This window comes from Malania oleifera, chromosome 1 (genome assembly GCF_029873635.1).
Source record: "Malania oleifera isolate guangnan ecotype guangnan chromosome 1, ASM2987363v1, whole genome shotgun sequence".
NCBI lineage: Eukaryota > Viridiplantae > Streptophyta > Magnoliopsida > Santalales > Ximeniaceae > Malania > Malania oleifera.
Window position 1 is genome coordinate 60,666,157 of NC_080417.1, and position 26,302 is coordinate 60,692,458.

Consider the following 26,302-nt stretch of genomic DNA (forward strand, 5'->3'; position numbering starts at 1 on the left):
CTCGTACAATTTTTAATCTTGATAATTCAAAGCCTCCCCCCAGTGCTGTGTTTATTTTCAATGTCATGGTTCTTTTGCTGTTTTTTATTAAAAAAATATAGTTGCCCAACTATTATTGAGATTAAGAAAACTTTAAATCAAAATATTTGGAAATATGTCGAGGCACAAAATGATTATATTCAATAATGGTGTTCAGGCTTAGAGGAAAGAAGATAAAAATAAAAATACCCTTCTTAAAGTACCATCAAGTACACATGATTATGTCCCGAACAAAAGCTCAAGTGAAAAGGAGCATCATCAGACGGCATTGGACAAAGGTAAAATCTAGGATTCAAACCCTGCCGGCTGCAGAGCACATCCACGATTTACCTCTTATGTACTGGCTGAGGATGTAAGCGTGGGATTAGTCTAGCGCACAAGTCCAGAAAACCCAGCATATCCAAAAATAAGTACACATGATTATGTTTAAAAAAAACAAAAAACAGTTCACTTGATTTTTTTTTTATATAATTAATAATTTAAATATCTTCCTCACAATTACTAAAATTTTATTACCATGCTCTGCTGTATTACGCAATTTTTGTATTATAATATATATATTTGTTACAATGCTCTTCAAAATATGAGCATAACCAGAGTTTTACCACAAATGGGATAGGTAAATTTATCAATCGAGAAATTAATAGGTGAGGCTGCACAATTACATCACATTTTAAACTAACCACATTCTTATTTTTTCAAATGGTTCTCAACTAATAATTCAGTTCGAGCTAAATTTTCCTCCACGCATGCCTAATAATTATAATATGTTTTCTTTAAAAAAAAAAAATGGATGTGCAGATGGATCACAGTGATGAAACCTTTTCATCAAGAGATTCTCGAACTGCCTTCAAAAGTGGCGGCATCAACTTCTGATTAGTGACAACAATTCCCGTGTCTACATCAAGGTACCTTCCCTTGGAAAAATCCAAGGAGTTCCCTGCAGCATCCCTCACCACCCCTCCTGCCTCTGCACAAATCCAATAATGAAATTTGTCATAAAAAGGGCTAATGGAAATAAAAATAAACTGTGGTTTGCTGAATGCCAACAATCTGATCTCACCTCTCTTTCAGTCTTTTTTAACTTTTCTTTACGGGGGAGGATGAATCCCGACGTACTACTTTGAATAACAGTTTGCAAGCTTGAGTTCAAACTTCAAACCATAAATTTGGATTCGTGTAAATTAGGACATTGCACCACAAAAAATTGATTCAAAGCCCACACCTAACAGAGCTTAGGGCATTGCACCAACACCACAAAAAATGATTCTCTTAACATAAAAAGGTAAAATATATTTTATTTTGGGACGGAAAAGAAATTCTTGAATACTAATTATCTTGGAAAGCTTCCTTACCCACTTTACCTTTTGTACATCAGCCAAATGTACAAATAATTCTGAAGAAAATCATTGAAGAGTGTAATATTTCTGAAGAGGAATGCTTGCAGCAGTTTCTCTTGCACTCATACACTCTTCCTATGATTAAATCACTTGAAATTAAAAAAATAAATAAATAAACAAAAGGCTATATGTTTAACCATTATCGACGGTAAAAAATACAGGTAGCATTGAGAATCTAAAACCATCCAAGGCAACTAGCTTACAAGTTACAACTCATTATATTTCAAGAAAATGGCCGTTGCAATCAAGGAACAGAACCTGGCTAATGAACAACAAAAAAGACAAATCAAGATTTTCTTTTCCTTTCTTACCTGTCACTACAATACAGCCAGCTGCATGATCCCATATTTTCTCACGGTAACCTTCACGAGGCAAGCGCAGATAAATGGCACCATCTCCTCTGGACAAAGCTCCATATTTTGCTTGACTATCGATTCTAACAGGAGGAACTTTGACGCCAAGTTTCTGCACGGAAACTGAAATTAGGAGCTTGCAACTATAGAAATTTAGAGAGAGAGAGAGATGAAATACCTTTGCTATGGAGCTAGACAAGTCATGCATTGAGTGTGCTGCCTCAAACGATTCAAAGAATGACGCCTCTTCAGGATTTTCAATAGTGCTCACATGCACCTGAAAAAGCAATTAAAATCATTGTATTCACTGCCAAGTTAAATGAATTATCTATTAAAATAACTGCATATTAGAATCCACCTTTATGGGTGAAGAACCATCTATTGACTGCAGAAAAGTCCCTGCACCAACTTCCGCATAGAAAAGACAACCAACTTGGTTGTCCAAAGAATGTGAATCATGGCTTCCAATGGATGCTAAAGGAAGATTTGGACAAGCCAAGACACCCAACACTACTTTTCCTTCATCTAGTAGTCCTAAAGCAACCGCATATTGATCGCCTCTTAGAAAGCTACAGTGCAATCTCCCAAGCATAAGTTATTTCATCAAGGTGGGCTCTTAAGCATGTAATACCAATATAAAGCACACTTAGTAATAATAAATAAAAATATGGAAAAAAAATTAAAAAACAAAGAAATAAGAATACAAGAAAATTCTAACATTTTTCATTTCAGCAAGCTATAATCAATCATAGAAGAAAAGGTCTAGCTTACCCCCATTCATGGTAAAATTAATTTCCCAAATCCAAAAGATTACACAATTCAAAAGGGAATAAGATACATGACTACAGAACTTACTAGATGAATACTGATTATGAACTCAGAACAAACTGCCATTTGACACTATGTAACAAAGAATTGGTTAATATCTTTTGCAGGAGACAGGATCAGTGTCAGGCAGTCCACTACTCTTTTAGAGAGTTTAGGTTCCAAGAATTGCAAGATAAGGTGGGATTGCAGCAGTAATAGGTTGCTTTCTTGCAAATTAACTAAATAACATATTAAAATGTCATAAAATTAGTATTTGCAGCTTATATTTTCATTGATTCATTCCAATCCTATTATGGTCAGGTGTTACACTAGAACCAAAGGGTCATAGGAGGCTCTCCAAGTGTGGAGGTTGGTCTGCATATGACACGGCAGGGGAACCTTTTGCATTGAGTGTTGCATTTTCCTTTGAAAATATAAAATTCCAATCCTACTGCCATGGCACAGCGTTGATTAAAAAAAACAGCAGCTCAAGCCTCAAAATCATGCAATTAAGCATCACAAAAAAATAATTTAAAGGCAATTCCCTTGACCCAGCCTCACAAAGTGGAGAATGCGGGCTTGCATCCCTCCATGCAAGAATGCTGAAAGTTGCTACATGCCAAAAGCCCCAGCCAATTCATCTCAACCTCTAACAGGCTAGAAGTAGCAAAATTACAATTCAAATTCTAGAAGGTTTCCAAAAATTTTATGTTTTCATTTAAATCAAATTTTTTAAATTTTAACAACTATCTATGGATAGTATTTTTTTTTTTTTTTTATTGCACACAAAGCCAAAGTATCCAAGAGAAATGATTCGATTTGGTTTAGATGTTAGTATTAAAGAAAAAGGACCATTCACCAAGACATCTTACTACAGATGGCCCGCAGATAATAATTATTTCAATGCAAGCCATAAAAGTACTATTAATTCTTGCTCTCTATACCATACCTCCTCCCTAGTTGGACTCCAATAGTCCAATCATGTCCAGTGTCGACAACATTTTTCTTCCAAAACATCATAATTTCATGGTTGATTTATCTCATGTAATCTTTCAAGCACAGAAAAAATTAATTCCAACTAGTGATGGCAAAATCTATTGCAACTGTCATTCTAGTAATTTATCAATTCAGTTATGGATGTTTAGTGCCAAAATCAAATATCCGAAACCTAATTTTTGTTGATTAACTCTAGGTACAAGATAATTTGTCTGAATATAGAAGCAAATTAAAAAAGTAGATTCATTCAATCGAATTTAACTGTAGCTATCTATTGGATATTTTAAAAACCAAAGACTAAAAATAATGAGAGAAGCTGATTTAGAGACTGCAGAAGACTGAATTTTATTGAGCAACAAACTATCTATTTATACAGCATAATGAAAACCGAATTGCAGAAAAATCTGCTACATGTTGAGCATAACAGCTAAGTGCCTAAAAATTAGCATGAAGAAATGGTTATAATCCTAAAGAATAGCAACAAATAAAACTTATTCAGCTCCTAAAGAATGGCAACAAATAAAACTTATTCAACTCCTAAAAAAAAGCAACAAATAAAACTGATTCAGCTTCATGAGTCATGCTAGTCAACACTCCTCCTTGACTCTGGAGCTGCATAGCTTCTGCCTCAAGAATTCATATCTAATCTTCGGAAGTGCCTTTGTTAGGATATAAGCACTTTGATTTTCTGTTTTGCAGTAGATCAGCTGCACTTCTCCTTCCATTTGTACCTCTCTTAGAAGATAAAATCTTATTTTGAAGTGTTTCGTTTTGCCATGGAACACTGGATTATTAGCAATTGAAATTGCAGCTTGGTTGTCCACAAATATTTGTGTGCTTTCTTGTTGTTCCATATGCAAATCTGTCATAAGTTTCCTGAGCCAAAGGGCTTGATTCACAGCAGCAGCAGCAGCAGCAGCAGCTACATATTCTGCTTCTGCTGTGGATTGAGTTATGGCTTCTTGCTTCTTAGAAGACCATGAAAAAATTCCAAAACCAATGCTAAAACAGTAACCTGAGGTGCTTCTCATATCATCATCACATCCAGCCCACTCACAATCATAATAACCATGGAGATTGAAATTTTTAACTTGACTGAATCTTATTCCATAATCAATTGTGCCCTTAACATATCTAAGAATTATTTTTTCTGCTTGAAAATGAATTTCACCAGCACAGTGCAGATACCTTGATAGCAAACTCATTGCATGCATGATATCTGGCCTGGTTGCAGTTAAATATAGGGGTGAGCATATGGTCAGTTCGGCCAAATTCGGTTAATTAACCGAAATTTTCGGTTAATGATTTTCGTTAACCGAACCAACCGAATGCAGGGGGATCACCGAACCACACCTGACCGAATTACCTTCTCGGTTAATTCGGCTAACCAAATTTAACCAAAATAATTTGAAATTAATTATTAAAAACAGAATATAATTGTAAATTGTTTACCAATTCCAGGGATGAGGGTGAGCAAATCGGGATGGGAATTGGGAAGAGGGGCTTAGGTGTAGCTGCAAAGAGGGAACTCAGGGAAGAGGGTGAGCAGATCGAGACAGGAATTGGGAAGAGGGGCTCTGCCGCTCAGCCGAAGCTGCGAAGATCAGGTGATTCACGAACGCAATTGCACGAACACGAATCACCTACTCACTGCTTAGCTGCTCTCTCTGATGAACACGATTCCACAAAACCCTCGGCCTTGCTCTCTGTAACGAACATGATTACTCGAACACAACTAGAACAAGAATCACATGCATCACTTCATGAATCACACCTGAGTAGTGAGTTTTGACGCCAGAATCTGAAGTTGAAACTTGAATTTTCTAAGTTTCTAACCCTAAGAAACTGAGAACCAGAAGAGAAATGGGATTTGACATTTGGGGATCGAATTGGGGAAGTTGGGATTTTGAATTTGGGACTTGGAAATGGCCGAACGTCGTCTTCATCGCCAGAGAGGTTTTTCGACATGCCCAGCCACCTAGGTACAAACTCCCCAAGGGGGTAGACCACAGATCCGCACGCCTTTCCCCAATTCTGCCAACTCCTTTAACATATAATATATATATATATATATATATATATTACTAATTTATATTTAAGTTTAAATTAATTATTAATTCAGGTAATTCGGTTAATCGAATTAAAATTCATCATAACCGAACTGATAACCAAATACCCAAAATTTGGTAAATCTGAAACCAAACCAAACCAAACCCAACCAAACATGTTTCTTAACCGAACCGAACTGAACCGACCGACCAAAATTGGTTGATTAATTCGGTTAATTCGGGTTTCCCCAAATTATGCTCCCCCCCTAGTTAAATACATTAGGTAGTCTATTAGGTTCCTATACAGCCTTTCATCCACCTTTTCAGCTCCATCTTTTCTGGAAAACTTCTCATTTTGATTCATTGGAGTTGCAATTGGCTTGCACTCTTTCATGTTGATTTTTTTGAGGACTTCCTTTGCATATTTATGCTGACATAGAAATATTTCATTTTGCTTTTGTCGTACCTGCATACCAAGGAAGAATATCATCCTCCCAAGGTCTGTCATTTCAAAGACATCTTTCATTTCTTCTTTAAACTTGTCAATCAACTCCTTGCTACTTCTCGTAACAAGTAGATCATCAACATACAAAAATACCACAAGTATTTCATCATCAGTCTTCTTGATATATAAAGTAGATTCACTCGACTTTTTTCAAAGCCTAAGTTTACTAAGTGTGCATCAATTATGCTATACTAGGACCTTGGTGCTTGTTTTAAACCATACAAGGCTTTTTTCAATCAATATACCTTCTCCTCATGTCCTTGAAAAACAAACCCTTCAGGTTGCTCCACAAAGATTTCTTCCTCCAAGTATCCATTCAAAAAGGCTGACTTAACATCCATTTGGTGTATAACCCAGCCTTTTTGTGCAGCACGAGCCAGCAACATCCTTATGGTATCCAACTTGGCAACTGTGGCAAAAGTTTCAAAAAAATGTACCCCAAACATCCAGGCATATCCCTAAACAACAAGTTCCTTGTACTTGTTTACAGAACCATCATGATTGAGCTTGGTCTTGTAAACCCACTTGACTCCTATAGTTTTTTTTTGTGTTTAGGTCTGTCTACCAACTCCCATGTCTAGTTCTTTTCAATCATCTTTAGCTCCTCCTTCATTGCAGCTATCCACTTCTGATCAATTGCAACTTCTTCATACTTTGCAGGCTCCATTACAACAACATTACACATGTGATAAATGTTAGGGAGTGATCTAGTTCCTTTAACAGGTTCATCATCCATAACATCATTCTCCTCCTAAACCTCAAGCTTTCTATCATTCTCCCAACTCCAGTTATCTAACCCAAGGAATTGAACATCCCTGCTGACAATTACTTTGTTGCTTTGTGGTATGTAGATCCTTTAGGCCTTTGAAATTGAGCTATAGCCAAAATCCCAAATTCTGCTTTTTTGTCCAATTTGTCTCTCTTAACTCAGGGAATGTAAGAGAAATATAGGCAACCAAATGTCTTCAAATTAAGCAACTTCAGTTTATAGCCATACCATGCTTCAAATGGAGTCTTTTTCAGCAAAGCTTTTGTTGGCAATCTGTTTAGCAGAAAAACTATTGTATTTATAGCCTTAGCTCAAAATTTCTTTGGCAGCCCTTTGTCATGAAGCAAGCACCTTGTCATCTCCATAATTCTCCGGTTTTTCCTCTCCACAACACCATTATGTTCAGTAGTGTAAGGTGATGTCAACTAATGTTTGATGCCCACATCTATGTGTATTAATCGCAGCCTTTGTGTAGCCCTCCAAGCCTTGTTTTATTGAAAAGGAAGTCTAGTTTGCTTCCTATACTGATAGGCAGCACATTTAGGAGGCTTCTCTAATTCAGGCAAGTCTTTCACCAGATTGTTCTTCTTCATGAAAAGTAGAGCAGCATGATGAAAATGCCCCAATCTCTTGTGCCAAAGCACTGTATTGCTATCTACTTTGTGTACAACAACTTGATCCTCTTTCATCATATCCAAGGCAAAGTTTTTGTCTTTCATTTGAACTTTGAACACCTCTATGCCTTTTGTACCTTTAATCACACAATTTTTGCCTTCAAACAGCACCTTATAACCTTTCTCCAACAACTGAGTAACACTCAAAAGGTTTTGATCAATTTCAGGAGCATATAAAACATCATAAATTAATTTTAGACCTGTGTGGCCTTCAATCGCTAGTGTTCCTTTGCCTTTTATTGCAATATGTGCTCCATTTCCAATTCTGACTTTAGAAATAGCAGTCTTGTCAAGCTCTCTGAAGAGCTCTCGATTATAAGTCATGTGGTTTGTACAACCGCTATCTATAAGCCAGCTTTCTGTGGAGTTGTTGGTGGCAAAGCATGATACCACAAACAACTGCTCCTCTTGAGGTTGGTCTTCAGTAGCCTTGGCTTCTCCTTGTTGCTGTTGAGTCTTGCATATCCTTTCCATGTGCCTTAACTAACCACACTTGTGACATCTTGCATCTGGCCTCCACCAACACTTATTCTGTGGATGATTGCAGTAGGAACAAGGTGGAAAGACTTGGGTGTTGCTGCTTTGGCTATTTTTGTTGTTGCTTGCATAGCCTCCAAGCTACTTGTTTTTGTTCTGTGTTTTTTCTTTTTTTTTTTGGCCACCATTGTTGTTCTGTGATTTGGCTTGAAAAACACCCTCCACAAATCCTTCTTGCCTCATAAGTCTCATTTGTTCTTGTGCCTGCAGTGCGTTCAACAATTCTGCTAAGGTAATGCTTGACAGATCTTTTGAGTTTTCCAAAGATGAAATTACAGCCTTAAACTTTTCAAGAATTGTGACTAGGACCTTTTGAACAATTCTAGAATCAAAAAATCAGTACCAAGGAGTCTTACTTTGTTGACAATGCCAAGTAGTCTGTCAGAATATTCCTTGATTGTTTTTTATTCCTTCATCTTTTGCATCTCAAATTCTCGGATCAAATTCAGCACTTGCATCCCTTCGACCCTTTCATTTCCTTCATATTCTTGCTTCAAAAAATCCCAAATTTCCTTGGCTGTTTTTAGTGTCATTATTCTGGTAAAAATGGTGGATGAGACTACTGCAAACAAAGTTGCTATTGCTTCTGATTTTCTTTGCTTCATCTCCTTTTGATTTTTGATATGTGCAAGAGTTGGATTGTTTGGTAGGGGTGGAACTTCATATACTTGTTCAGCAGCTTCCCATAGATCATTAGCATCAAGATAGGCTTCCATTCTAACAGCCTACATCTGATAATTTGTTCCATCAAACACTGGAGGTGCAATTGCAGTCACTCAAGATTATGGTTCTGATACCAATCTGTTGGATATTTTAAAAACCAAAGACTAAAGATAATTAGAGAAGCTGAATTAGAGACTGCAGAAGACTGAATTTTATTGAGCAACAAACTATCTATTTATACAGCATAATGAAAACCGAATTACAGAAAAATCTGCTATATGTTAAGCATAACAGCTAAGTTCCTAAAAATTAGCATGAAGAAATGGTTATAATCCTAAAAATAGCAACAAATAAAACTGATTCAGCTCCGATTCAGCTCCTAAAGAATAGCAATAAATAAAACTGATTCAGCTTCATGTGTCATGCCAGTCAACACTATCAAAGAAAGGTCCATTCAACCTTCATGCAGTTTGCAGGTTTTAACTTTTCCAGCACGAGCTACAAAGATATCCTCATATTGTGTTCTCCATAACCCTTTTAACAGTTAGACCCCAGTCAAGTCCACAATTTTCTCCCCCAGGCATGACAATATCATGGTTAGAATTGTCTGAAAAAAAGTCAAATCTTTCAAATGTTGTCATTAATCAAGTCTACTTTGTTATTGCAAAGCCAATCAAAACTGAATTTGATGGTCATGGCTTCAGATCATGAATTAATAAAAAAAATTAATATATCCTAAAATCAAATATTCAACAGCTAATTTAAATTTCTGCAACTGGCACAAAAACACAGGTGATTTCACTCCAGTTGATCCAGTTGATCCAGTTGATGATGCTAAAGGATGGAGGGCTCAATTGAAAAAGAATCTGGGCTACAGAAAGGGCATACTCTCTTTTAGCAAAAAAAGCAAATAAAAAAAGAAAAGGACCTAGGGACTCTAGTTGTGGGGATTAAGGCTTTACTAAGTTCAATTTTAAATGTACAACCAATATCTGGCTACCATAGTTCATGGACCAATATAATAATAGCACCACAATAACAGCAGCATACATTTGATCAACAAAAAACCATTTATTCTATGTACAGTACTGTAAATCATATTTCAAGTTTTTATTTTTAATTATTTCAATCTTCCACGTGGAATTATATTTATCATTTCATGTCTTGGTGCATCTAAAATCCAATGACAAATTTTCTGTGTCCAATAAAATAGATCAAACAGAACACAGAAACACATGCTTACGAAGACGGAATCATCAAATTTATAAGCACCCTATCCATCAAGTTCATTTTAGAAACTGAAATATAAACAAAATTTTCCATGATCTTAATAATAAAATTTTAATGTTCATGTCTCTAAACCACTATTAATATAACAAAAATAAGCACCCCAGCCTCTCTACTCATCTAGTGAGGATGTTTTCATGACCGAAACCTGACCTTAATGATTAACTAAAAATTGAAAATATTATGTATATAGCTGAATGTATATGAGATGACACAGCAAGTAAAACAGATTCATGCAATCAAGACATTTTAAGCACCAACTTCTTAGAGAGCAACACTCAAGGTAAGCAACAGTATAAAATTTAAATACAAGTACTCATGCAACTATACCACGCTTACCCTTTAGTACCATCTATAGGATCCAAAACCCAGTGTTGGCCATGAGAACCACCTTCAGATTTACCACGGTCGATAGCAGCAAGCACGCCTTCAGCAGATAAAGGAGAAACACCATATGTTCCATCACTGGCCAGAGTATCATTCACAATTTTTGTAATGCGCCCCAACATTTCATTGGCACCATCTTTACGAAGATCTCCAGAATCCTATAGATATTCAAAACAATGAAAGCTTCAACAATTTAACAAAGAAAAATATTTTCTATATATATGGAAGCCAGTACAACTAATTACCAACTGATATGCAGGAAAAAAAAAAATTCAGAAAGTTAACATGGTTACCTCCTCAGCCACTAATGAGAGTGGTGCAGAAGTAAGTTCCTTCTCCAGCACAAAACTGACAACTGCCTGGGAACCTAAGAATGATATAAGCAATAGGAAAATGTCAACTATCAATTTGCAGTTCAATTATTATTGTCCCTGTGGGATTAAAGGAGTTCAACAACAGCTAAGACCACACATTATGAATGGAACAGAATCATTAACTTCCTAAAACTCAAGCACACTCGCCAAAATAAAAATAAAAATAAAAAGAGAGCATTTTAAGACTACCACAAGTTTTATGTCTCAGAAAATGAGTAGACAAAACTAGTTTGCAAAATCCAGGTTTTGCTTACTTATACTATATAAGTATGTACAGAGGAAATCATTTTGCAGGAAAAAAAAAATGCCCTTATCTATTAGAAGTAAGCCAAAGCATTCATAAAAATGATTAATTTCAGCCAAATTTGGATAAAATTATACTGACTTTCATATAAATTATAAACTTGACTTTTGAAAGATAAATCTTAAGAATAAAATCATAGTTTTAGAAGTACTTATTCGATAACAAAAGTCAATTTGATTTAGAATTAGAATAAACTCACTGATTAACCATTAACCAAAAAAATAGTAGCCAGCTATAAATATGTTATATAATCAATACTGATTACATAAATGTTTAGCTACTAATACATAATTGTCTATCAAAATTATTAAAGTCTACTCAAAGGTCCCATTATACCATGTTAAACCATGTCAGTATACAAATTAAACAATATATCAATATTCTATAAATCAAATGCATAACTTACACATATGCAATACAAATAGTTAATATTGTTTCTATATAAAAAAAATAAAATAGTTAATATTGTTTCTATATAAAAATATAAATATTATATGTAAAATTGGAGGGCAGGTTTGGATTAGCAGTAAGGTTGCTGCTTTGTAACTAGTTGGTCACTCCAAGGAAACAGCCTCTCTGCATAAAAGCAGGGGCAAGGCTGTCTACACTGTGATGACCCTCCCCCCTACCCTCGCAAAGCAGGGAGCCTTGTGGCCAGGGGATGCCCTTTATTCAAAATTGAATTTTATCTTACTCATACAAAATATCAACCGTTAATTGTCCACAGTTTATAAAAATTCAATAAATTAAAATTATTTATTAAAGTACAAACATGAAATGTTTTGTTAAATAAACATTCTTTAAGAATACTTTTAAGATTTTTAAAACACTCTACATATGCCTATTATGGCTACACATATCTTTCAAAATATTTTATTTACATATTTTTAAGGAAAAAAAATTCCAATATATAGCATAGATATTTACACATATTCTTATTTCTTACATAACAAGTAGTACTAAATTTACTCAGCCATTTCCACATCTATAAGAATTCTCTTCTATGATATATTTATCAATACTAAACTCTTCCCTCTCAAAATTTTAATTTGTAGAACAATATAATCTATTAGTAAATATATTATGACTATCATACCAAAATAAATACAATTATGACAAAGTATTATCAATTTGTTTAAAATATAAACACACTCGCAATATATAACTATATTGCAAGCTTATAAAAAATAAGAACATAAAATTTTCTAAAAGGTATTATGGCTATGCCCTTTCCCATATCCATAGTACTGAGACTCTTTGGATACTATCGTAACATGAATGTTTGTCATTTCTTGACATTTCTTCAAAACTTCTCAGAGCATTCACTGGAAACCCCTCCAAAGCTTAGTTTTTAATATTTTTAGAAATATAATGATGTATTTATAATATGATTATTGTATTTTATTCATGAAATGTGATAATTACAAAAGTAAGCACAACCCACTTTGAGACTTTCATTTAGAAAAATGAAAAATTATCGATATTATAAATGAAAAAGTCATATATTGAGAATTTTTACTAAATTAAAAAGAATAAAGAAGATAGATTTGTAATTATTAGATTTCTTACATGGGGACATATAAACATTAGAATTTAATATTAATCATTTGTAATGTATTTAAATATAATATAACACAATTTTAATTAGCATATCCTTATCATGTCATGCCCAGTATTTGAATATACATTATATTCTTGTATGTGTTGCTTTGTAGCAGTGTCTCACATCCATGCCCATGCATGTGTTTTACAGTTGCAAAGAAAATTTAAATTCTTATAAATAACTGAGTATACAAAATTTAATTTATAAACTCAATTATAATAGCATATTATCAATTTATCTTAAAGAACATCTAAACCATATAAATTATTTAAATATGCAGCAACAACAACAAAATTAAGTACTAAGTCCCACTAGGTAGGGTCAGCTACATAAATCATTTTCCGCCAATTTATGAAATCATGAACCATTTCTTTTGAAAAATTCAAGGCTATTAAATTCTTACTTACTATCTCATTCCAAGTTATTTTAAGTCCACCCCTACCCCTTATACTACCCCCGACAGTAACTAACTCACTCTTCCTCACTAGCGCACTATATGGCTTACGTTGCAAGTGTCCAAACCATCTGAATCACTCTTCCCTTATCTTATATTCTATAAGAGCTACACCTAACTTACCGTGAATATGTTCATTCCTTAATTTATCTTTCAGTGTTATACCACTCATCCATCTAAGCATTCTCATCTGGGCAACTTTTACTTTTTGGATATTTTGTTTCTTCGTCGCCCAACATTTTGATCCTATAACATAGCGGGTCTTATAATCATCCTATAAAACTTCCTTTTTAATTTTACGGGTATTCTACAATTACAGAGCATACTTGAAACACTTCTCCATTTTAGCCAACCTGCTTTAACTCTATGCATTACATCATCTTCAAATTCTCCTTCAATTTGCATAATAAATCCAAGGTATCAAAATATACAAGTGCTATTTATTTTTTCATCATAAAGTTTAATTTTGTCTCCAATATTCCTCCTATCATTACTGAAATTACATTTCATATATTTTGTCTTATTTCTACTCATCCTAAAGCTTCTAGGTTCCAAAACTTCTCTCCATAATTCCAACTCAGCCTCTACCCTGCCCTTAGTTTCATTAATCAATAAAATATCATGGAACCTCATTTTGAATGCTCTTAGTCAGTTGGTCCATCACTAAAGCAAAAAGATATGGGCTCAAAGCAAATCCTTGATGTACACATGGTGATTGGAAATTCTCTAGTTTCTCCATCTATAGTCCTTACACTAGTCATTACTCCATCGTACATATCCTCAATGACATCAGTATACCTACTACTTACATCCTTTTTTTCTAAAACCCACCATAGAACTTCCATAGGTACCTTATCATATGCAAGTCCCTCTTCTTTTCCCTAAACTTTTCCATTAATCTTCCTAAAATATATATAGCTTCTATGGTAGATCTCCTACGCATAAAAACAAATTAATTTTTAGATACCTTTGTTTCTAACCTAAATCTTTGTTCAACTACCTTTTCCCACAGTTTCATCATATGACTCATAAGTTTAATTCCACAATAGTTATTACGATTTTGAATCTCTCTTTTATTTTTGTATATAGGCATTAAAGTGTTTTCCTCCATTCATCTGGCATTTTCTTAATTTTTATAATTGTATTAAATAAATTAGTTAACCATATAACTCCGTTATCACCTAAGCATTTCCAAACTTCAATTGGGATGTTATCTAGTCCTATAACTTTTCCATTTTTCATTTTTTTTAGTGCAAATTTAACATCGTTGACTCTAATTTTGCGAATAAATCTCATACTTTTAGTCTTTTCCTCGTTTGTCAATTCTAATTTTAAGCCTTCTATTTGGTTTTCATTAAACTTACCAAAGTAAATTCACCATCTTTCTTTTATGTCTTCATCCTTAATGAGGCAATATCATCCTCACTTTTTATACATTTTACATTTCCCAAGTCCTTACTCTTCCTTTCTCTAACTTCGGTAATTTTAAATATATCTTTTTTCTCTTCTTTTGTATCTAATCTATCATACAAACTATTAAATGATCTGTGTTTAGCTCCACTAATGGCCTTTTTTGCATCTTTTCTCGCCTTTTTATACATTTCAAAGTTATCCATACTTCTACATTTTTACCACATTTTATACCAAATTCTCTGTCTTCTTTTTGGATATCTTTATCCTCCCACAAACTTTCTTTGCTATTCGAGAATCTTCCTTTTGATTCACCTAAAATTTCTTTTTCTATCTTTTTAATAGAGCTAGCTAATATAATCCAAAGAGTATTTGCATCTGTCACATCCTCTATAGTCCAATCCCCATCTTTGATTATTTTATCTTTAAATTTTATTATATTTTTTCCCTTTAGGTTCCACCACTTAGTTCTCTTACACTAGTTTATTTTATCATTTTTCTTTCATTTTTTAATACATATATCTAACACTAAGACTCTATGTTGTGTGGTTAGGCTTTCACCTTGAATAACTTTACAATCCTTGCATGATAAACAATCTAGCCACCTAATTTAAAAAGAAAAAGAAAAAAAAAATTCTATTTGACTTCTATTTTGTCTACTTTTAAAGGTTCTTAAGTGTTCCTCTCTTCTTAAAGCAAGTATTCATTATAAAAAAATCCTGTGACATAGCGAAATCTAAGATCATCTCCCCAGGCTCATTTTTGTCTCTATATCCATATCCTTTAGTATCCTCTCACAACCTTTATTATCCCTTCCCATGTGTCCATTTAGATCTCCTATGAATATTTTCTCAATCCTTGGTATGCCTTGTATAATACTATCCATATCTTCCCAAAATTGTCTCTCAAGATTTTTTGCTAATCCTACTTAAGGAGCATAAGCACTAATGATATTTATTATCCCTTGACCTAATACCATCTTGATATTTAGAATTCTATCCCCTACTATGTTTACATCAACAAAGCTATCTTTTAAGTTTTTGTCTACAATAATTCCTACTCCATTCTTATGTTTTTTTTTCCCAGTGTACCAAAGTTTAAATCTTGATTTATCAATTTCTCTAGCTTTCTCCCCCACACACTTAGTTTTTTGAAGGCAAATTATATTATTTTTTTCTTATAATCATTGTCCACAATTTCATGTTTTTACCTGTAAGTGTCCCTATATTCCAAGTTGCTAATCTAATCCTAGTCCTGAACTAACTTCTTTACATGCCCACGTCCAGAATAATGCAGGAACCCTCATATATTTGACACCATATCCGGGCGCCGACACAGCACGTCGCTTCGAGGCGACGACCTAGCCCACCGTCGTCCACTTTTCGCTACACCCAGGTGGTACAAGTGCGACGCGTCACTTGTAGAGGACGCCCCAGCAAATATTCGATAAGGATTCATACGGCACATCCAAAAAATTCATTAAATGTATGGATTTAGGATCCAGCATAAAAAAAAATTGGAAATGTGGGGTAAATGATTGATTTGGAAGAGCATAAAAAATATCAACAAAACAAAGGAAATGAACAAGAAACATTCTTTTGAGGGTAAATAATATGCCAAAAAATACTCCAAAACTAGAAATAGAAGAATTAATGGAGAGGTAATGCAGAGAGTTTGGAACTGCCAACATCTTTTCTAGCTAGATTGCATACCCAAAGTACCCAAAAAAAAAAAAAAAATGCTACTCTCAAACATAATACTTAGCATATGCAACAAAGCATATTACTTCAATAGTGTGTCAGAAGTATTAAAGTATAAAATAAAATAAAATAAATTTCAAAAAAACCTCCTAGGTATGCGGGGTCCAAGGAAGGGGTGAACCACGATGGGTCCAAAGAAGTATTAAAGTATAGCTAACAAAATAAAGCTCATGTTTAGGACATCACGAGCGCATTGCACAAGAGTACAAAGCCACACTAGGTTGAGACTAGCAAGTATTAAAAATTGGCTAGCAAGACAACTTAAGAGGAAACGTCAACAAACATGCTCTAGTCTTGTTTCTACATTGGGCTGCTCTAACTTACGTATGCACAAGCCTTTCTATTTATGCATACACATATATATGTTGCTTTATTGTTAATAACTATATAATTCAATTGCAAATCATCTAGTGCCTATCTATGAACCAATATGTGCAATTTTTTGGATATTGCTAAATGCTTCAACATGGAACACATGTTTACAGAAATGCTTTTGCAAGAAGACTAGTTTGCAGGTCAAATTTTCTTGAATCAGTTAGGGTGCAACCTGGCGCGACTAGCACTCAGCTGGTGCGACCTAGTTGAAGCTGTTGAAAGTCATGCTTAAAACCCTCTTCCCGCAAAGCTCGAAACCACTTTCTCTTGATTCCTTCGCACCTCCTTTGTCGCACCCTTCTCCGACCTAGTCACCCAAGCTCCCCTCACTCTTCTCCAACGCCCTACGGCAACTTTCCCTAGCTACGGTGAGCCCCACCGTGCACAACCCTACATCCCAGAGCATTAGAGTTTCAACCATTTCTCTTCATTTTCTCCCTATCCATCTCCATTTCATCTTTCCTCGCCAATGCCTCCATGAACGGAGCTTCAAGCTACCTCAGAGCACAGTCACTCACCACGAAGCGCCACTAAGTAGCAGAGGATTTTGAACTCGCCAAGAGGAGAGTCTTCTTCCAGGGGTCGGGCGACCCAGAGCGAGCACGACCGGATTTCGAAAGAGACAAGGGAACCAAGGGTGACCCTTGAGGATGTGCAGTTGACCCCAGCGTGTTCTGCTACGCCACCCACTACTGAGCAGCCCCCAAATGTTACCCCAGGGCTTCTGGAGGCCATTTTCCCTAGTCGGTGCCACTCTGAATCCTTAGGCCGCGCAGACCACCCTCCCCTCTTTCTCCTAACCCACGCTGCATATTAGAGGCAATGGCACGGGCCCACAACGCCACTAGAGCAGCAGAACTCTCATCTTACTCTGTCTTGGATTCTTATTTCGATTCTAACTCTGCTTAGGGCAGGACACTTAGGATCCTTTTGCGCTATCTACATATGTACTATGCTCGTGCACAATTTCGTTTAATTTTATTTTATTTTCTTTTCTTGTATCTCACCATGCTTTTGTTGGTTGTACCTGTTCTTATGATGTTTACATCTTCCATTGTACTACCTATGATATTAATGAAAATACATGGTGCTTTTGCTTCTATTTGGCTTTTGTGCTTCAGTGTATCATTGTGTTTTTCTCGCTAATTATGGATTTTATGTGGGTGTTACTTACGAAGGTACGCTAGTTGATATTATAGCACCGTGCAGTGTGTCCATCTCTTTCTTGCCAGGTTCTTTCTTTCCACACTTCAATAGGGACACAGAAGTTTTAAGTTGGGGGTAGGGGATTAGGGAAGCACTACATGGCACATGTTTGAGCACAAAAATGACCTGATTTTCAAAATTTTTCAGTGACATTATCTGTTTTATGCCACGATAACACTGTTATGCCCTTTACTATCACATACATGTTACATTCATAGGCTTATCATTTACATGACCTTGTTATGTTCACTAACGAAGTAGTGAGTTAATTGTACATAGTTTCACATAATATAGTCAATGTATTGTTTTGTCACTCTATGAGGGTTGACTAATGATTCATTTGTTTTAATATTGTTGTTCAAAGTCTTGTATTTAAATGGTAGTTCACAAGGCTAGAATGCACTTTCACATGATTCATAGCACTTAGGGTCTCTTGAGAGCACTAAGAGAACAAACATGGCGACTATGACACCTTGTGAGGTCTTGTTAAGCCTTTCGTTTTTTTTTTTTTAGAGTTTTTGACGTCAAACTCTGAGTTCACGGAAATCAACTTTCCTTCCCTGGACATTCTTTGCATGCTAGTCTCTATTTTTGCATTTGCTAGCCTAGAGGTGATGTCGAGTGGGGAGATATAAACCTAGGCCGTTTAGCCTACTCAAGATATGAAAATTAAGTCACCCCAAGAGAAAGGCATATTTCATGGAACTCCTTTTTGCATGAAGACGACAAAAGGTTGTAATGATTGTCCTAGCTAACCATGAAGAAAAATGTAAAAAGAATGAGCAAAAGAAAAAGAAATGAAATATACATAGTTTACCTACTCCAAATACGAAAGGGTCAAGCTAGGGACACAACACACATGTTCCTGCACATATGAAGCTTCTTCAACTATCAAATGCATATGTTGTATTCACGCCTAGTCTATGGATAAGTCAATCTAAGGTAGTCTTGGTTGGATGTAGCGACTAGGTGAGAAGGCGCTAGAATGAAGGACCCGACACTTCATTAATAGGCTAGATCCCATTCTTATGAGACTAGTTCACTCCATTTTTAGCGTTAGTTCTTCGAAATATGTGAGATGATTGATCATGACATTTTTCCTCACATATGACAATGAGCCTACCTTTTTGAGTGTTTTTGAGAGTATACCAATGAGGCTGAGTCAAGACAACCATCTGTAGGTGTCCAAAGGTGACCTGAGTGTCCAATGAGGCTGAGTCAAGACGACCATCTGTAGGTGTCCAAAGGTGACCTGAGTTTGATGAATCATTCACCTTACACATGCGTTGTGATTTTGCCTGTTCATACTTGAATTTATATGATGATATCAACTCTAAATTGCAATTGCTGGTTGATTCTCTATGAGATGTGCTTTTCTTGATGGCTATACAATGTTGGCACTTGCATGAGTGATTTGCTTTAGAGTTGTTGTATAACAGAGTTATGCATGAAAAATCTGCTTGTAATTAGGTTATATTCCTATATGTAAAATGACATGATTGTGTTGCATGTGATCTTATTGATGTTCACTGAGATTGGTGTTTGTGGGTATCACCCTAGAAACCCTCACGAGACTACAACTCGTCCACTAGGATCACCTAAGGGTTTAAAGCCTTGTTGCATACAGTAAATGCAATTGTGTTTCCCACGAAACAGGAGCCATATAAGATTTTCTAGTTTTCTTAGTTTCTGCTTTGCTCGATGATTAGCAAAGTATAAGTTGGGGGTTGTGATGTGTTTCTAAAATGCACTATTTTAGGCCCTCTTATACCTTTGTTTTGTCTTCATTTATCTTGTAATTAACCGTTATTATCATAGTTCGGAGTTACGCAAGGTTTTGTTCATTTTTCAAGAAAAAACAGGTTAAAACCAAGGAGTTAAGGTATACGAGAAGCCAAGGGAGTAATTGGAGTGCACAAAGCTCAAATCAGATGCTTAACCAAACCCTATAGCCTCAATTAATCAAAGGAAAGAAGACTCTGTTCGACCATGTGGGCGACCAACTAACACAGGGGCGACCAGGTCACAAGCAACAGACTCCGAGGTTTAGACTGAGAAATAAATGCTGCAAGGTTCGACCAACTGATCGACCAAGTGACCCTTAGGGGCGACTAGGTCGAGATATTGAAGCTAACTGAGCCAGAGATACTGAGAGTCTTGACCAACAACTCGACTAGGGAGACCAAGTCGAGATCCTGAACTTTCCTAAAGACTGAGATCTTGCAAGTCTCGACCATCAGCTTGACCAGCAAAACCCAAGGGTGCGACTAGGTCAAGAGGACCTGAATTTGAATTCCTGATTTCCCGCAAGCCTCGACCAGGGCGCGACCAAGGGAGAAGAAGGGTGCAACCTGGTCGACAGATGCAAACTGCTTCGTGAAATTTTTGCAGAACTTTCCTATTTTGAATTTTAAACCTTGTAAACCCTATTGGGTATAAAAGATAGCTTCGTCTATGTTCTTAGGGTTCCTATTTGGCCACTCTTAAGTTAGTGGCGGGCATAGAAAGCCATTGAGGGCCAATTAGATTAGGATTTACGGTTTTTCCTTTCAATTCCTGTACTAGTTCGTGCATGGAATTGCCAAAGGCCTATGACAACCTTCATGTTCCTTGGGCTTCCGTTTAGAATACATGGTTCTTGATTGTATTCTTGATCGTTAGTGACAGCCCTTTGAGTTGCAATTGAAGCCGATTTTACATGCTTTCCTTTACATGCTTTCTTTACTGCTCTCATTTAAATACATGCAATTTTCAATACCGGCACTTTACTTTCAATGCAAGTTTACATCTTTGATTGTGTTGAAACCCTAGGGTAAAGGATAGCCTAGCTAGCGATTTATTCACTTATACGGACTAGGCTACAATTCATGTATGGGGTGATCTCATGATCATTGTGATAGAGTATACCCTGGTTCCCGATCGTGCTCCGAACGATTGGTGCACCTTTGCTACTCTATGTAATCGAATGGTTCACTTAGCCGTTAGCCTAGGACGAATAGCTGATTGGACATAGTTAGTACGCACGACAGTCTAGGCTTGATTCATGATCTAAGATATGCTTTGTAGAAGTAGTGATAACATAAAATTTACCTGCTTTCAGTAGATGTTAGAAAAACACTTGAAATATCTCTCCTTTTTCCTTTTACACAAAGTGCAGTAAACTAGGCTAAAAGTGGTTAACAATTGCACACTAGTCTCCGAGGATCAATACCTAACTTACTCACTGTTCTATTGAACTTGGGAGTAGTTAGGTTTATAAATTTTACCTTTGGTAGTTAAGGACCCAAGCCTTGGCAAGCCTACCACCTCTCCTTATGCAAATAACTATGTTGTTACGAAAGGTCCCCTTATTGAGAGGAAAAGAAAGGCCCGATCAAAATTGGGGTGTCTATAGATTTCACAGCATTATTCTCAAGGAAAAAGATAGTATCATCAGCAAATTAAAGTTGAGACACCTCCACTCCCTCCACTCCAATAGACAAACCGCCAATAACTTCAAGGTCCTGAGCTCAAGAAATCATCCAACTAAGAGCATCAACCTAGAGTATACAAAAAAGGGGATAACAGGTCTCCTTGCTTTAACCTGCACAAAACACTAAAACAATCCCTAAGCTGCCCATTAACAATGATCAACATATTAGTGGAGTTGAGACACCCACTTATCCACTAGCATCAATGATTTCCAAAAGCCTTTTTTATAGAACTTTCTCTAGAAAACCCCAATTGACCATGTCATAGGCTTTTTCAAAATCCAATTTAAATACCACACCCTTCTTGCCTCTCCTTCTTGCATCCTCCACCACCTCATTTGCTACCAAAACCACATCTAAGATTTGATTGTATTTCACAAAAGCAAATTGGCCAACAACACCATTTCTCCCAACACCTCTCTCAACCTCCTCAAAATAAACTTAGAAAGCACCTCATAAACACCAGTAACAAAACTAATGGGCCTAAAATCCTTCACTCTCCTAGACCTATCCTTTTTTAGGACAAAAGCAATGAAAGTAGAGTTGATACTCTTACACACTAAACCCCCCCCCCCCCCCCACCCCAAATGAAACTCCTTAAAAAAAATTATTATAATGTCCTCTTTCATCACATCCCGGCTATCTAGAACGAAAGCCATTGTGAAGCCATCAGAACCTGGTGCTTTATCTTATTCAAATCAAACACCGCCCTCCTAACGTCCTCCATGCCAAAAGGCCTCTCTAACCACTTAGCTCCTGCTTTCCCTATTGGTGTCCAATCTAACCCATCCACCATTAACATATTCGTGCATTTGTCAAAATACAATGCTTTAAAAAAATCAGTAATCTCATCTGCCGTTTGTTTATTATCGCTTACCAACCTCTCTGACTCTACCTCTAACTCCTCAATAAGACTTTTCCTTCGCCTCGCATTGGCCATCCAATGGAAAAGCCTAGAATTGCAGTCCCCCTTTCTAACCCACCCAACCCTCAACTTCTGCAGCCAACTCCTCTCTTTCCTCAACAAAATCATTTCACGATCATTATTAATGTAAACCCTTTTCTATCTATCTTTCTCCCCCACAAGACCACACTCCTCCAATCCACCCAAATAATTATGTCCTTTAAAATATTATTTTTCCTCTCCTTAATATCCCCAAACACTTCTTTACTCCAAATCTTAAGCTTACATTTGACAAATGTCAATTTTCTCATCAGCTTAAAACCCTCCCAACCCTAAACAAAGCACTCCTTCCACCAAGCTCCAATGTTATCATGAAATGAAGAATGCGAAAGCCACATATTCTCAAACCTAAAAGCTATCCATTCCACAAAAAGATTAGAGTCTAAATAGATTGAGCAATAATCAGAGGTAGGCCTAACCAGCACCTTTTAAACAATATTTGGGAACAAATCTTCGATAGTAAACAGGAATCTATCAATATGGGTCAATGCTTGTCTATTCCCACTAGCCATCCAAATAAAGCTACCATTATTCAAAAGGGACATCCTTCATACCACTGTCCCCGATGAAAGATTCAAAAGATCTCATACTAGCAATCACCCTCGATCCCCCAAACTTCTCCCTGGAGTTTCTAATAACTTTGAAATTACCCCCTTCCACCCAACAAGGATCGCAAAATCCAAACAAGATAGCCAACTCTTCAAAAACGACTCCTCAAGGAGCATATTGTAGGGCTATAAACAGATGTAAACCACCTCCTTGACCACCTTAATCTCAAGGAACACATACAAGGAGTAGCAGTCAAATACATAATCCTTACAAGATGCAACTCTAGTATCTCAAGTCACAATTTGACCCCCTGAAGCCCCTAAGGAGGGTAAAGACACTGAATCCTTAAATCTATGATTTCAAATAGTCTTAAAAACCTTATAAGGGTCAATCTCACCTAATTTAGACTCTTGTAAAAACATAATATCTAGGTCAAATTAGTTCACCAAGTTTTTAACAACCCTTCTCTAATCTAGCCCCCCAAGACCGCTACAATCCAAGATAATGTCTTCATTTGGTAACACTATCAACCCCCGAGCACCTACCCCCTTTCTCATAGTTTGCTAAGGTCACTAATCTAACTAATTCTCTACTTAACATTTAGCTTTTTTCCTCTCCCCTATTCCCTCCTTAAGCCTAACCAAACCCCCAAAGTGAGCTGTCAAGGTATAACCCAAATCATCAAGAAGTTCTTGGGCCTCCTAATTTTCTCTCTCATCCCCCAATAGGCCAACAACATTTTGGTTCCCTCAATCTCTAACTCCTTATGGCACTTCAATAAATCAGAGTTAATAAGGGAAGACACAAAATTAGACTGATTACCTTCAGAAGTTGCAATGTTCCCCAAATTTGCTCCTAAAGTGTTGTTTCCCAGGTCCTTATTTGACAAATTGGTGTTTAGAAAAGAACTAAATGGTTAAGATGTTTTAAAAGAGTGAGTCTTTAGTTGCTGTGGAGAAACTGGTACCTTTTGAGTTCCTGGCAGCATCCGTACCCTGACTTCTAAAACCCAGACCAAGGCAATATCTACTGATGAAGGAGACTCTGAACTTAAGCTAGTGTCAATTTCTCCTCCTCCAAAAATATCATGCCTTTAGCCTTGCCTCATCCTTCATCTTAGATCCTCAATTGTTCCATTAACAATTCATCAGCTTCAAGATTGAATGAGGACATTGACTCTTCCCTATCTTCTATAACATTTAGACTGATATTCCTTCTAGTTCCATGAATCCACAAACTTTTTTCGTGTCACAAAATTCATGTCACAAAATCTCTCCTCTCTGTCTTCATTTGCTTGTACACTTCTGAAAGTCTATGCAAGAGTTAAAACTGTTTTCCTATTCTCTTAGATGCAGCCAATGCCTCTTCCATCTCACTTTAGCCTTGCCTCATCCTTTCTCTTATCTCCTCAATTGTTTCATTTGCAATCCATCAGCTTCAAGATTGAAAGAGGACATTGAATCTTCCCCATCTTCTATAAAATTAGACAGATCTTCCTTCTGGTTATTGGAATCCACAACCTCCTTGCCCTTTTCCTTGTTACGAAACCACTCCTCTCCATCTTCACTTGTTCGTATACTTCTGAAAGTCTATGCAAGAATTGAGACTGTTTTCCTATTCTCATAGACACTGCCAATGCCACTTCTTCAACCTGTGTTTCCTCCAACTCCATTGATCTCCTCCCCTCCTCATTCTTTCGGGCCTAAAAGAAAAATCACATGAACAAGAGGGCTCCTGCCCACTAAAATGTACAAAAGCCCGTATATCTCCCAGCCCAACAAATACATGGTCTGTTTGAAATTCAGATTGGGCCTTCATAGAGCTCATTTCCTCTAGCCCTGTTTTCAACACTTGGCAGTAAGTGGCTCTCCTGTTGTTGGGCCTAGAAATTCCTGATTTAGGCCCAACAAAATAATTCTCTGGTCCAATTAAATGTAGGCCCAATAAAATTACTCCTTCTGGTGCAATTAAAACCAGTATCTTCATCTCTCCTTAAATTCCACATTCTAACATGAAATTGCTGAACAAAAAAATTATTTTATATTTTTTTTACCAATGCCATTTAGCTATGCTCAACATCCATCTCTTGAGATGGACTTCCTGTTTTTAATTTCAAAGCCTGGGCTTCTGATGGATTCCCTGTGTTTATTTACAAGCAATTTGAGCAGAAGTTGCTGAACTACCACTATACAGATTCTTGTCTCATCTTTGGATCTTTCACAACAAATTAGCTACACAATTCTCTAGAATCCTGAGTTAGTGAGTCGTATTAGCTAAACTGCTTATATATGCTACCATGTCCAATCCTTTTTGGAACTATCCTCTACGGAGGTTGAAATAAAAGTTAGATCATCAGTTGTCATAACTCAGACAAATCTTCTGGGTATGTCTTTACTAAGTCTGATTGAGAGAAATCCCAAATCAGTTTCCAAGAATTTTCAATTAAATAGCAGAACAAATGTTCATAATCCCATAAGCAAGACTTATTCTTTGGAGTGCTTCCACACCATTGCTGCCCAATTCAGAAAAAGCCCCAGATACTTGGGCACGTCCCTGAGCACTCCAGCTAAGAACAAGGATTTGTGGAAATTCAATGGAATTGTCAACCATTTTAATCTCAAGATTCACCTTCATCCCAAGGGAATTGTTGCTTAGAAACACTTCCAAATTGACCTACAAAAAGTATATCAATGTTTGAAGGGGTTACATTGTTGCAGCGCATCCCAACTAGATGGACATTATAACATTACAAAAGTCTGCACACAGTATGCAAATGAACTAGACAATTCACAAATTGACTCCTAATCCTTCAACATCAAATTGGGCCTCTCTGAAACTATATTGCATAAATATTTTTAAAATAGGACAAAATACACATCCCTGGAATGGGAAAGTACAAGGACAAACAGCTTGTTCTATGATCTGAAAGTGTACCTCAAAAATTTTTATAAAGACAGCATTTGTCTTATTTATCTAACTGGGTAGACAAACTATATATAGAGAAAAGAAGTTACAGCAAATTAAAAGTGCACCAAATCTATACATTCCTAGCAACAAATTCAGTTGCTACAATTTGCATACAAGAGTATGTACTGCACTACTGCAGAGCAGCTGCACGCTTTAAAGTATATAAAGCAATGTGATTTTACAATCAACTGAATTAAAGCATCAAGTTGCAAGTGTACACAATTAATAAAATATTAAATAAAACAAATTTGAATGTGCAAGAGAGTTCAATGAAAACCATAATCTGCCACTGTGACAGGACTTTTATCCAATTTTGATTGGACATCTGCTTGCAGCATTGTCTTCTGCACCTTCTGTAGGACAAATTACACACCAAAAGAAGAAAAACAGAAAAAAAGAGT

General features: G+C 36.2%; 1 protein-coding gene across 2 annotated transcripts in view; it reads right to left on the reverse strand.

The window, feature by feature from the left end:
- Positions 1 to 569: 569 nt before the first annotated feature.
- Positions 570 to 26,302, reverse strand: part of LOC131156233 (SAL1 phosphatase) — a 39,473-nt gene continuing 13,740 nt past the window's right edge. Inside the window, exons 2-8 of one of the 2 annotated variants that reach the window (XM_058109765.1) lie at positions 26,179 to 26,254; positions 10,759 to 10,832; positions 10,418 to 10,623; positions 2,151 to 2,361; positions 1,971 to 2,069; positions 1,751 to 1,904; positions 570 to 1,009 (exon numbers count right to left, since the gene is read on the reverse strand). In XM_058109765.1, coding sequence (XP_057965748.1) covers positions 846 to 1,009; positions 1,751 to 1,904; positions 1,971 to 2,069; positions 2,151 to 2,361; positions 10,418 to 10,623; positions 10,759 to 10,832; positions 26,179 to 26,254 — 984 coding nt within the window. In that variant the 3' untranslated portion in view covers positions 570 to 845. Of the gene's footprint in view, positions 1,010 to 1,750; positions 2,070 to 2,150; positions 2,362 to 10,417; positions 10,624 to 10,758; positions 10,833 to 26,178; positions 26,255 to 26,302 lie in introns of both variants that reach the window. The other variant, XM_058109759.1, reaches the window with a different exon arrangement.